The sequence below is a fragment of the Marmota flaviventris genome, chromosome 10 (genome assembly GCF_047511675.1).
Source record: "Marmota flaviventris isolate mMarFla1 chromosome 10, mMarFla1.hap1, whole genome shotgun sequence".
Lineage (NCBI taxonomy): Eukaryota > Metazoa > Chordata > Mammalia > Rodentia > Sciuridae > Marmota > Marmota flaviventris.
In genome coordinates, this window is record NC_092507.1 from 89198538 (window position 1) to 89211393 (window position 12856).

The 12856-nt window shown below is 36.2% G+C and overlaps 1 protein-coding gene across 3 annotated transcripts in view; it reads right to left on the reverse strand.

The window, feature by feature from the left end:
- Positions 1-12856, reverse strand: part of Olfm3 (olfactomedin 3) — a 203950-nt gene that overhangs the window by 27913 nt on the left and 163181 nt on the right. Inside the window, exon 2 of one of the 3 annotated variants that reach the window (XM_027943146.3) lies at positions 5082-5228. The exons of 1 other annotated variant lie outside the window; for it this stretch is intronic. In XM_027943146.3, coding sequence (XP_027798947.1) covers positions 5082-5228 — 147 coding nt within the window. The remainder of the gene's footprint in view (positions 1-5081; positions 5229-12856) is intronic. One more of the 3 variants, XM_027943143.2, reaches the window with a different exon arrangement.

The window sequence follows — 12856 nt, forward strand, 5'->3', positions numbered from 1 at the left end:
CTATATGCAGAACCTTGAGGCCTATCCTAGAGCTACTGAGTTAGAATCTGCATTTTCTCAAAATTCCCAAGTGCATCCTTAGAGCTTGAGAAGCACTGCTTATTACTCATCCCAGAGGCATTTCCATGAGAAAAGCAAAGGTACAGATCTTCACATAATTTGATCCATTTATTCTAAATCGAATACAATTATAAAAGAAAATAGGCTATATAAGGAAAAAAAAAACATGAAGAAACATATAGAAGGATTAGAAGAATATATGTTAGGTTATTAATATTAATTATTTGGGGAAAGGAAAGACAAAAAATACAGAGAAAGATCTCTGGGTTACACATATATGTACATAATACAGATATAAGTCCTTTGCCATAGAATTATAGATTTTATTTGCAAAAATGAACATATGAAATTATGGGCACAAAAAAAGAGATAGGATTTTAAGCAATTTTTACTTTGTTTCATATATTTGTATGTGGATTCATTTATTTTTTAATGAATATGCATTATTTAATCAGTAAAATGTGATTTTTTAAAAAAAATATGTGAATTTCAAGTGAGTGATTTGTTCAGAGACATATTTTTGCCATTAGGTATAGTTGCAAAACTCAGTGCACCAGCCTGCTGTAAAAAGCCCCTGGTTGATCCATTTCCTTACAACCACTATGGTCAGGAAAAGCAGTGAACTCTGTGCCTTGCCCTGTCTGTTTTTTTTCCACTTTTCTATGTCAGACAAGTCAATTTACCTTCTCTCTCTCTTCTGCTGTCTTGATTCATGGTCTTGCCCTATATGAATCCTGTCTCTTCAGGACATATCACAGTCTGGCTTATATTAAAACTGTGTAATGTGAGTCTGGGACCCAGCCAAGAAAGTGGCTCTTGCTCCATGATCCCCTGAGGTTAGAAGCTGTGTTTTACCCATATCTTTTACTTCCAAGATGTTTCACAAAACCAGAGACAGAATAAAAGTGCTCAATAAATATCTATTGAGCAAAATTAATTTGGGTTTTCCATGGTAATAAAGGGTAATTAGGATCTTCATATTTTAAGGAGAGCCCCCCAGTCCCCCGGATCCCACCACTGGTTAGGCTGCAGCAGTACCTTAAACTACAAAATCACTCTTCATTCACTATAATTCTTATATTCAGAAAGCTTCATTTTTTTTTTTCTTTTAGTGCAGCACAAAATTACTGAGACAACAGTGAAAGCATGGCAACCCCATCATGGATAAATGTAGTGCTTTTAAAGTAATTTTCTAACTTCATTTATGGTTAAGCATGAATAAAGGAAAGCCATTTGTGGTAAGGAAACCGACTACCCATTTAAATACGACATTTGTCTGTGAAGATACCCATCATTAGTATAGCTCACATCCTCCTAAGAATTCTGTATACTTAGGCAGAGTACATGCAATTAGAAAATGATGGACAGCGAAGGTTTCCTGAATACGGTTCAAATAGCCTGTCTTTTATTTTACCTCAAGCTCACCTTATCAAGTTAATTTTCAATTTAATTTGTGTTGTGAGAAAATGCATGGAGAGAGTTTTTATTGAAACTTGATTGTAACTTTTGGTAGTGCACAATCATGTATAAGAGCTACATTTGGGACAGAGGTTAGAGATGGAACTGTCTAGTTGGACAATATTTGGTTGCCTTTACCTTTGCCTGTGGGCTGTATCCAGGATTAGTTTCCTACTGGTTATGAAGACCCACTGAGCATTAATTTTCTGATGACACAGGACACTAGATTCCCATTGGTCCACTTGTAGAAAGGAGACTGGTTTGCTGGGTTTCCTTTTCATTTGCTAGTCTCTGAAGTTGTTTTGTATTAACTTTCTGTACATGTCTCTATACTTACACCTTCTATATAAAGTTTGGCAAACCCATTGAGCCTTTCACAGATAATTCTTTTGAAATCTTTATCTTGATTCTTTGTATAAATAAGATATCTGAAGCTTTTCTGAACTTAAATGCAAATTAACTAACATTTTTACACTAATTCATAATTAGCACCGAGGCCACTTGAAAAAAAAAATACTCTGTGGATCAATATATTTGGAAAGCCTTAAGTTAAGAATAACAAGTCTTTTGATTGTGGAACTTCACAGAAACTTTATTGTTAAATCATGTTTTGGAAATCTTCAAGGTGAAGTGTAATATTCAGTGATTTTATTGGTGAGGATGTTGCCAACATCCTATTCCAAAATTCACACTTTTGGAAATACAAGCAAGACATCTTAACTTTACAGACATCTTCAACTTCACAGAGAAAATTCATCACTAACGAATATTTTTTAAGTGAACAATTTTGGTCCTGGCATATTAAGAACTGAAATATCATGAAATTAATATTCAGAAATATACATGTTGCTTGACAGGGCATCACTTAAATAAGTATGTAGAACACCAGCAGCATTCTGGGTGCTGCTAAGAAAATGAAACGGATCAAAAAACAAACAAACAAAAAACCACGGTTTCCTGGTTGAGTGTTTAACCTCAAAAAGCACAAGTTTCCTTTTTTATAAACTTGAAAAATAATTACCTCTTCTGTAAGAAGTAAATGAAGTAGATCAAAGTATAGTCTAAAACATAAAAATAATGGTAACTATTACTATTAACATTAATCTGTTAACTAAAATTCCCTTTTGTTGACTAAATCCATCTTGTTGGTTAATGGTTGAACAGGCTCCTTAAAGGTCATGCTCTTGGCCATAAATGAAAAAGAGAGTTCAGCAAAGGACTGGCTCAGTCTGAAAAATAATATTCTTTTCAGACATCTTTGGATCATGGCAGCGAACAAGTGCTCTTTCCCTTCTGCAGGCGATTGTAGGATAGTGCAGGTAATTAACTGCTCCTCTTTTGGCAAAAAAAAAAAAAAAAAAAAAAACTTACCTTATGGTAAATTCAATCAATCTAGCTTATGGTGACTTTGATTTTTGTCAATCAATTTTGTTTAATTTCTGTCATTAAGGTATTGATAAAATGAAGACATGAGTATCATTAAGTTATTGATGAGTGAAGGAATGATCTTCTAGAATTTCTTTAAAACTTTCAGATGGACTACTTATTAGATGACGTGGTTTACATTAATTTTCATGACTGTTTTCAACCAAACTCCCACTCCTGCTCTCTTGCCTTATTCATCCTTCACTAATTTCTAATTCTGTCATATCTCTGAAATACATTTCACTTTGGACCTGTAGAGAGAATTATTCACTTTCTGACATTCATACTTTATTTGAAAGTTTTCAATGGATTTTTGAAGAAATGTTTGAGTCTATGTGTGACTATGTACATGCAGTGCTGTAGTGAATGATAGTAATACATAAGATGCTGAGAAACATTCTCTCAGGGACCATAACTTTCTCAGCATAGCTGATGTAGAAAGAAGATATTTCTGCCACACACTACAGTGCATGTATGTAACCTCAGTGACTCAGAAGGCTGAGATAGGAAGATTGAGAGCCTGAGGCCAGTTTGGTAAGATCCTGTTAGGTAAGATCCTGTCTCAAAAAATAAAAAGGGCTAGATGTGTGACTACATGTAGAACCCATGGTTTTGATCCCCAGTATTGAGAGGGGGCTTGCTTGAAAGGAAAAAAAAAAATCTGTGTAGAAGAAAAGATTGGGATAAACTGTCAGTAATTTGAGTGGAAGTTTAATTTAATAAAAAAACAAACCAAAGTTAGATTTGAGATGAAATCATTTTCTAACATTATTTTCTGGCTACCCAAGCAAAATGAAATATAATACTCAATTTTTTTCATAGGAAAAAGAAAATCAAGATTGAAAAACGATATCCCCAAATAATCATAATTTATTTGTCATGACTTCTAACCAGTAAGAGGCACATTCGCTAGGTATTAATTTCAACAAAAATGACATGTTCTTGTCTAGGGACAGATACTGAAGGAGCAGTGAGAATGGGATCTTGTCCATAAAGGAGGCTTGAGAGGACAGAGTCAATAGGTGATGTTAGCTTCAAATTCAAGGGAAGGTGAAACAAACCAGGCTTTGTGTGAAAAACATGAAAAAAGTCTTCTTAAAATCTTAGAACATTGGTAGAGTTTGAAATGATGTACACAGAGCTAGCTCATCATCACTGTTTGGCTGGTGGAAGAAAGTTACTGTACCTTGCCTTGCAGTAATGAAGCCTTATTTGTACACTAACAAGCTAGATGTGTTTTCCCCCCAGCTTCTCTTAATTTTATGTCAAAACAGTTCCTATTCAATGCCATAAATGTGTGCAAGACCATGGAAATGATATTGCAGTCAATTGGTGAGCGTGATATCCTCTAAAACACATATTACCTAATCTATCTTAGTATCCCTGATGATATTTGAAATTCAAACATGTTGTCATCCCTGCCTCATTCTGACCACCCCAGCTGTCCTACTATATTCAGAGACCAGCACAGTGAAAGTCTGAATGGAGATAATTGAAAGAACCATTCATTGGGTTTTTCTCTCCCTAACTAAACATAAATAACCTTTCATGAGCTGACTTTTATCTGTAAAAGAGAATAAATCAAGGGCATTCTGCATTTGATTGTTATGGATCCATGGATCCGGTTTAAGTAAATTATGGAGAGAATGGTATTGAATGAAATTGAAGAGCTTAATGTTCAAAGGAATGACTTAGAGAATGATGATAAATACTCGGAATTATTCATTATCTCTCCAGATAGCTTGCATATTGCATTCCATTATTTTAACTTCCTTGCAAGATTGTTAATGGAATCCAAAAGTATGAGCTCAAAGAGTCTAGTGTGATCCTGAGAGTTAAGGCTGAATTTCTGACAGTGATAAGACTTCCTGCTGCTTTTTTTTTAACCCCTCTTTAAAGAGAGACTTACAGGATATTAAGACATCATGGTAGAAAGCCTGTCTTATGACTGAGAGGTTCGGAATGGTAAAAAGTTATAGAAATAGAACAGTATAGAAGGAAGCTTGAGATAACCCTTTCAAAGAGCAGAAAAAGCTGATTTGAAACGACAAAAATCAGAAGGATCTTCCTCACCATTTTCCTTTTCAAAGAATGGTAGATTTTAATTAAAATATTCATAGGGGACAGAGGACACCTACCTTTTCCAGGAGCTGGCGGAGTTGCCGGCTTTTGGCATCCCGGGAACATAGATTTTGCTCTGGAGCAACCACTGTACAAATGCACCGCCCATCGGGATCCTGCGCTGAGCTGTACACTTGCCACCCTTCTTTGGGACTAATCTGAGTCTGAGAAAACCAATAGCAAACACACAAAACACAGACTACTGTTACAGGATAAAGAGAAAGTGGGTTTGCAGCATATTAAGCAAAACGTTTGTTTTGAAGAAGTTTGTGTTTTCATCCTTTAAAGACAAGAGATTAAGCAATGTACACACACGCAATGCAGCCTCATTCAGTTATATCTTCCTTATCCATTTTAAAAGATCTGTCTTCTTCAGTTTCCATATTATTACAGATCTCCCACCATTTCCTAATGCCTTTTGTCATATTTTGACATTTTAATGAAACTTTAGAAACATCTCTAATCACTTACTCATGTATGACTTGTCTTTCTACACTAGATCTGGTAGCTCAGCCTTCTCAACAGTAAATGGCAATTCCTAATGCATTTCTTTCTGATTATTATTAATAAATGACATTCTGAAACAAAGCCCTGTCCTAAGGAACTTCTCACACATTAAAGACCTGATTATTGATAAAGTGGGAAAGATATCACATGATGACATAGGGTAAAATAAATCAACACCATTTTGCAAAGATCTCAGAGGGTTTAGAGAGGTTTTTTTCTTTCTTTTTTAATTTTCCTTTTGTTTCTTTTGCTGGGCAGAGTCTTCCAAGTTAATCTTCTAATAACTTTACGCAGTTGTCATCTTGCCTTTCTAGCCTAAAGCAGTAGCATTCCCATTCTATTGCAGTGTGTCTTCTACTCATGTTTGTCATTTAACCTCCTGCCCAGTCCAACAGGACACTCCACAGTGGCCAGACTAGTCTGAGCATGAAGTTTAAACTTCCATGACCCCTCATGTCTTTGTGTGACGTTGCTTATGTTGTTCCTCCTGTTTGGAATCTTCCCTTATGAACCATGAATTTATTCAGCCCTTGTGGTTTCCACCCATTTTGAAGAATTGTCTGTGCTATTCCTTGGGCATTTAAATGTATATTTTACCATATTGTTATTTGCCTTTCACCTGCCTATGAGCAGGTATTAGAAATGTGGATATTTTCTATTGACCCTATATATACTCCATCAAGTACAAAAATAGCTGTCTTTACTTTTTGTCTAATTATTTATCAAGAATAACAGAAGATCCAAATAATGTAAATATCCAGGCATGGTTATCAATTACCCAACCTCAAGTATTTTGTTACCACAACAGAAACCAGACTAAGACACTAAGTATGCAGTCCTCCAGAAACATTAATATCAATAATAACTATAAATTAGTTCATATTGGTGATCATTTTTCTAACTAAAGATTTGCGTAACATAATTAAGCCTAATTCCAAATCAAAACTCCTGTAGTTTAAGCAATGTACTGAAGTTGTGCTTTAAAAGAAACATTTAGGTTCATTCAGAATTAAAAACAAATTTTAGTCTTTAAACATCCACAGAAAGAAAACAAAATGGAATACCTGCTTACTAAAGGATACTTACTAGTGACAGGGTTCTATATCTTTAATCTCAGCTACTTGGGAGGCTGAGGCAGGAGGATCACAGGTTCAAGGCTGGCCTGAGTAAAATTAGTAGATCTTATCTCAAAATGAAATAAAAAGGGCTGGAGGTGTAGAATGCTCAGTGGTAGAGTTCATTTGCAACTCCCTTCATTTAATCCCTGGTACCCCTTCCCCAAAAAAAGACCACCAATGAACCTATTTTCATTATGTCACTGGAAGAAAGGCACAATGAGTACATTTGAAATTGTGTAATCTGAAAGTGTCTGTATTAACAAATTTGAAGGTTCATTTTTGGCTCTTAATTTTCTGCCAATAGTTTCCTTCATTAAGCTGGGAATATGGCTCTGTGGTAAAGCACTTGCCTAGCATCGGTGAGTCCCTGGGTTCTATTCCCAGCACTATAAAAAATAAATGAAGTCTATAAGAGGATGTGCATAGGTTTCATGCAAATATCATATTTTAAAAAATTCCTAGCATTGTACAACATAAGTTATTATAGATGCCCTGGTGCAGGACTCATTTCTATAACTGCTGGGTGTGACTCATTTCTCAGTTATTCAGTCTTTGGGGATTCCCTTGGCTGAAGAATGCTGCATCATCCAAGGTCAGGCTGCTTTCTGGGGACAGCTCATTTCCATTCAGACCAAGAAGCAGTCAAATCAGCAAGAAATATTATTATTCCCACTTCACAGAAAATACAATGAGTTAATTTTCCCGAGAACACACAGTCTGCATGTGGTGGCAGTAGGATGTGAAGCCAGGTGGCACATTCCAGAGAGGCACTATACAAGAGAAATATAATGAGAACCACATGTGTCACTGAAAATTTTCCAGTAACTACATTTTAAAAAGTCAAAAGAAACAAGTGAAATCAAATTTTAGTAACATATTTTAACTCAAGTGATCCAAAATGTCATGATTTTAACATGTAATTTTACAAAAATTGTTCATGAGATAATTCATATTCTCTTTTAAAAAATATTGTAATAAGCGTTTCAATTGAGTGAATATCTTACACTTATGGTACATCTCAATTTGACTTGGCCACTTCTCAGGGTTCTATAGTGATAGCGACATGTGGCCTCCTTTATGGACAGTATATCTCCAGAGTCCTGCTTTTAATTCCTATGCTATGTCCATATATATATGGTGCTAAACATGCATATAGTTATTTTTAGAGATTAATCTTATGGTTATTGAAAAAGCCACCTGCCAGTCACCTGCCAGATGTTATATAGACAAACCACCCATTTTGTGTCTGAATTTGTTTTTCCTATGGAAATATGAGATAAATCAGTGGTCCACCTTCTGGCTCAATTCTGACCTTACTTATACAGTCAGAATCAGAATTTTTTAGCCTTCTAGCTTTCCTTCTGTTTCCTGAAAATGAGCAGATAGGGAGGAATTTCTCACACGCTCAGGCAAAGAGGGAGATGACTTCATTGTCTCATCTCCTGTTGTGTCCCGGCCCCAGCTCATGACGCACTAACTGTAGAATTACACCCACGTCTTTTTCTTTTCAAGGCCTTTAATAACTATGACAGGGTGCTATTGGACATTCTAACAACAATTATAAATGAATATTGGGGAAGCCCTAAACTAAAAACTCAAGAAACTCACAAAGATATCATAATCTTTGTCCTTGATCTATTATGAAAAGCCAATATTGCCTGACCTATCTTATTAGTCTCTTCTGACTTCTTTATATTTAATTCCTAGAAGTCTCCTATGCTACCTTTTATTCCCAAGAGGTCAGACTCATTAACATAACCTCTTTTTTAATATCCTACTCACCGTTTTTTTCCCCTTAGCATTTTTGCCTGAACTTCCGGTTAGAATAGAAAGGTATTCTTAGAATTAAATATTGTCAGAATTAGATAAGATCTTAAAAATCATTGGATTATTCTTTTTGTGTTACAGAAGAAGTCTAGAGATTATCTACATAAAAGCACATTAGCAGAGTAGTTTCAATGATACAATTAAAGGTTTGACCTGAGTACCTGGGCAGAGACCCTGTGAGTTTCTCCTAGCATTAGATACAAACCTCAAATATGTCATAAAATTAAGGCTTGTCACTAGAATAAATTTAGCTTTTGGATAAAGGGCAGGGGCCATCCAATTATAATATTAAAATATTTTAAAAGCAGTGAAAACACTGACTGTTAAGCCCAGCAGCATTAATATTGACATGTACTTGCCAAGTGTTTGGCTAACTTGGTGGAGCTTATCCTTAACAGGGTTGGGTGTCAGTTGCTCTCTGGAATGAGGCTAGAGGGAAAGGTGAATAATGTTTGATGTTCATTTAGCTTCCTACCTGAAGATCAGCTTAATAAAAGTGGAGTCTTAAGACTTGTTTGTACTTCCAATTGTCTTCTTGTAAGAATCACTAAAAAGAGACATGACCTTCTCTATGCCAGTTAGTTTGAAACTGAACTATAAAAAGTCACCTTTTTGGCAAGAAAAAGGTAACTTGAAAGAGGAAAAATCTAATTTAAAAGACAAGTTCCTGACAGTCCTGTGGATTTTGATAGAGACCTCTATGTTGAGGTCAGCAATAAATAGAGGAAGCTTTATGAACATTTTGAATGCTCTGTTTTAGGTCACCCATGCTGACATTAAAAAAAGAAGCAAAATAAAATCAAGACCTCAGATGGAAGGATGTACTTAGATGTTTTTTGGATACCTATGAGAAAAGATCTGCTCCAATTTTAACATATGAGAGCAATTATTCAGGGGTAAATAAAACTCACGTAATAGTGAGATTGGCATTTTTGTAAATCTATCAATTTTTGGCAATTCATGCTTATTATTGCCTTAAATATCTTAATACTCCTGTGGACTAGTTGATGTTATCCTGCCCATTTTACTGCTGAAGAAACTGTAACATAGAGACAGGAAGAAACTTGCTTAAGGTCATAAAGGGGGTAGTCAGAAAAACTGGGGTTTGTGCTTTTATACAGTCTGACTTTAGAAGATGAAGTCTAACTCCCATAATGAACCACCAATAATTTCAATTCACCTGAACTTATGATGACATAGAACTTTAGACCAATTTCAATACTATTGCGAAGCTCAGTACTTGGAGGGTGCATATAGTTTATTACTACCTACAGCATTACCGATCACAGTGATTACTGATGCAGCACTGTTTGAAACTTTTGTGTTAATTAGAAGAACTAAATGAACTATTTAGCAGTTTTTAATATTACAAAACTCATGAAATATTTAAGAATGTTCTAAATAGGAGAAGTAAAATGATAATTTTAACAATTGTATTTCAAGTCCATATGTTTTGCTTGTAATTTAATTACAAAGCTCTGCTTCATAAATCTAAAACAACCATGAGAGAGTTCTCCCAAAATTTCAGGGGGTTCATATCAGAGAAGAAGGTCCTGCCAGGCATTGGGGTACATGCCTATAATCCCAGCAATTTATGAAGCAGAGGTGGGAGAATCTCAAGTTCAAGTCCAGCCTCAACAATTTAATGAGAACCTGTCTCAAAAAATAAGAAGGGCTAGGGATGTGGCTCAGTGTGAAACACCCACCAGTTCAATCCTCTGTATGGGCATGGGATCTTAAGGCCTAAGAAGTAAAAGTAAAAAGTAAATCAAGGGTTGGGGATGTGGCTCAAGTGGTAGTGCGCGCTCCCCTGGCATGTGCGGGGCACTGGGTTTGATCCTCATGCACTACATAAAAATAAAATAAAGATGTTGTGTCCACCGGAAACTAAAAAAAATAATAATAATAATTAAAAATTTCTCTCTCTCTCTCTCTAAAAAAAAAAAAGTAAATCAAATATCCTGCATTTCAATAATTTTGTCCTACATTCCTTCTCATATATTAGTCTCATTTCTTTTGAACCAACTACTCTTGGAAATAAGTAATATCTTGTTTCACTCATAAGGAAACTGAAACTCAAATATTTTGAGCATTTTTATTCGTTTATTTATTTATTTTTGTCCTGTTACTGACATATGTGAGACTTATATCAGTTTCTCCAACTTTCAGTCCAGAGCAACCAAGCTCACCCTGTGCAGATAACTTCACCAATGGCCATAATCAGGGCTTTAGTTAAGACAGATCCCTCTGCAGTTGATGGAGGTGAAGCCCCCAGTGGAATACAGGGTCAAGTGAGTGCTAGAAGGGTTCTTGTCTCACCCAAAGAATGGAGTATGCAGATGCCTGAGGGTAAGAGTTTAATAGCAGATTTATTAGAAGCTAGGAAAACTCCCACAGCGTGAGAGGAGTTCCAAAGAGGGTACTGTTGATAGTTCTCTGTCTAGAAGTTATTATACTGTTTTGATGAGGAACTAATCTTTCATTGAGAGCCCCCTTGATTGTTCTCTTTCTCTGACTCAATTAAAAGTGTACAATCTTAATTTCTTACTCCCCTAATGGGATGATTTAATGTGCTTGTTAACCTGAGTTTGTTCTGTACTTGTTCCTTAAGACAAAAGAATTGCTTGGGTCCAAAACAACTCTTTGAGGTTGACTAATGTTACAGTAGTTAAGGAAGCCTAGGAAACAACAATGTATGGGTGTCCAAGCCAGAGTGAGGCCTTACAGACAGGCAGTTAGAAACAAACAAACAAAAACACAAGCTGTAGCTTAGGGTTTTAATCTGGGGTGGTGGTCCTGCTTCACCAGGCAGGGAGAGGACATTGTCCAGTGTGGAAGCAAGTGACTCTCATCACCCCAGAGGAACAGAGTCCTTACTCTAACTGCTCAGCAAGAGGCAACTAGATATTCTGTAGAAGGTTCTGTGATAACTTTCAAGTCCTAGATGGAGGGGCAGGCAAAGAGATAAATTCTGAACCTTTGAACAGAAAAGAAAAAAAAAAAATCAACTGGTTGAATATTGTTAGATTTCATCTTTTATCCTGAGTTTTTGGATATTTCACAAAATTTGAACTGAAGCAAGAGGGAATAAGGGATCAAACTATCAAAAGTGGTGTACAGGGCTGGGATTGTGGCTCAGTGGTAGAGTGCTTGCCTAGCATGTGTGAGGCACTGGGCTCTAGTCTCAGCACCACATAAAAATAAATAAATAAATAAATAAATAAATAAATAAATAAATAAATAAAGGTCCGTCAATGACTAAAAAAAAAAAATATTAAAAAAAGTGTTGTATGGGGTAAAAATGGGAGCTCATAACCCACTTGAATCAAAGTGTGAAATATGATATATCAAGAACTATGTAATGTTTTGAACAGCCAACAATAAAAAATTAAAAAAAAAAATAAAAAAAGTATTGTATAAGGTGGGAGAAATAATCCAAAAGAAACGCAATTATTAAAACCTACTTGAGCTGGGTACAGTGATGCACGCCTGTAATCCCAGTGGCTTGGGAGGCTTGAGACAGGAGAATCGTGAGTTCAAAGCCAGACTTAGCAACTTCTAGGCACTTAGCAACTCAGTGAGACCCTGTCTCTAAATAAAATACAAAATAGAGGTGGGGATGTGGCTCAGAGGTTGAGTACCCTGAGTTCAATCACCTATACAAAAAAAAAAAAAAAACACTTGATTTAGAGAGGAGATGCCTAATTAATGAAAACCCCTTATAAGCTTTCTGTCTGAGGGAACATTTAGTCTCAGAGCAAAATGTGGCTCAGCATGCCAATTGTTGGGTATGTGGGAGACTCCCCGCTGAAGTAAGTTTCTGACTCCCAAGAACATCACTTAATCCCTTAACCCTCCCTCTCCTCCCCAAAGGGCGCCAAATTCAAAAATTTTCTCGACCTGTCCGCTCACCTTTCCTGAGTTACCCTGCCAATCAGCACCCGCCATGTCGCTTACACAACTCTTCTTAAGCCAAAGCTTGTAAACTCAAGCTCTCTGCCCTCCTCCTCTCTTCCTCTCTGCCCCTTCTTTCTCTCCTCTCTCTGTTCTCTTCCTCTCCCTCTCTGCCCTCCTCCTCTCCTCTCTCCTTTTCTTCCCCTTCGGGCAGCCCCCAATAAAATCTCTTGGTTGAATCTTTAAGCCTTTCACCAATGGCTTCAGTTGTGGAGAGAAGTGAGAAAAGGAATTAGAGAGAGGTTGAAAGATCACACTAAAGGACACTATGTTCTGGAGGGTGTGTTAATAACGATGTCACTGCACAGCAATTTTCTTGCCATTACTCATAAGAATACTGGGGACTAAAATAAATGAATATTCCTCACTAAAGACCTCTGGATGAA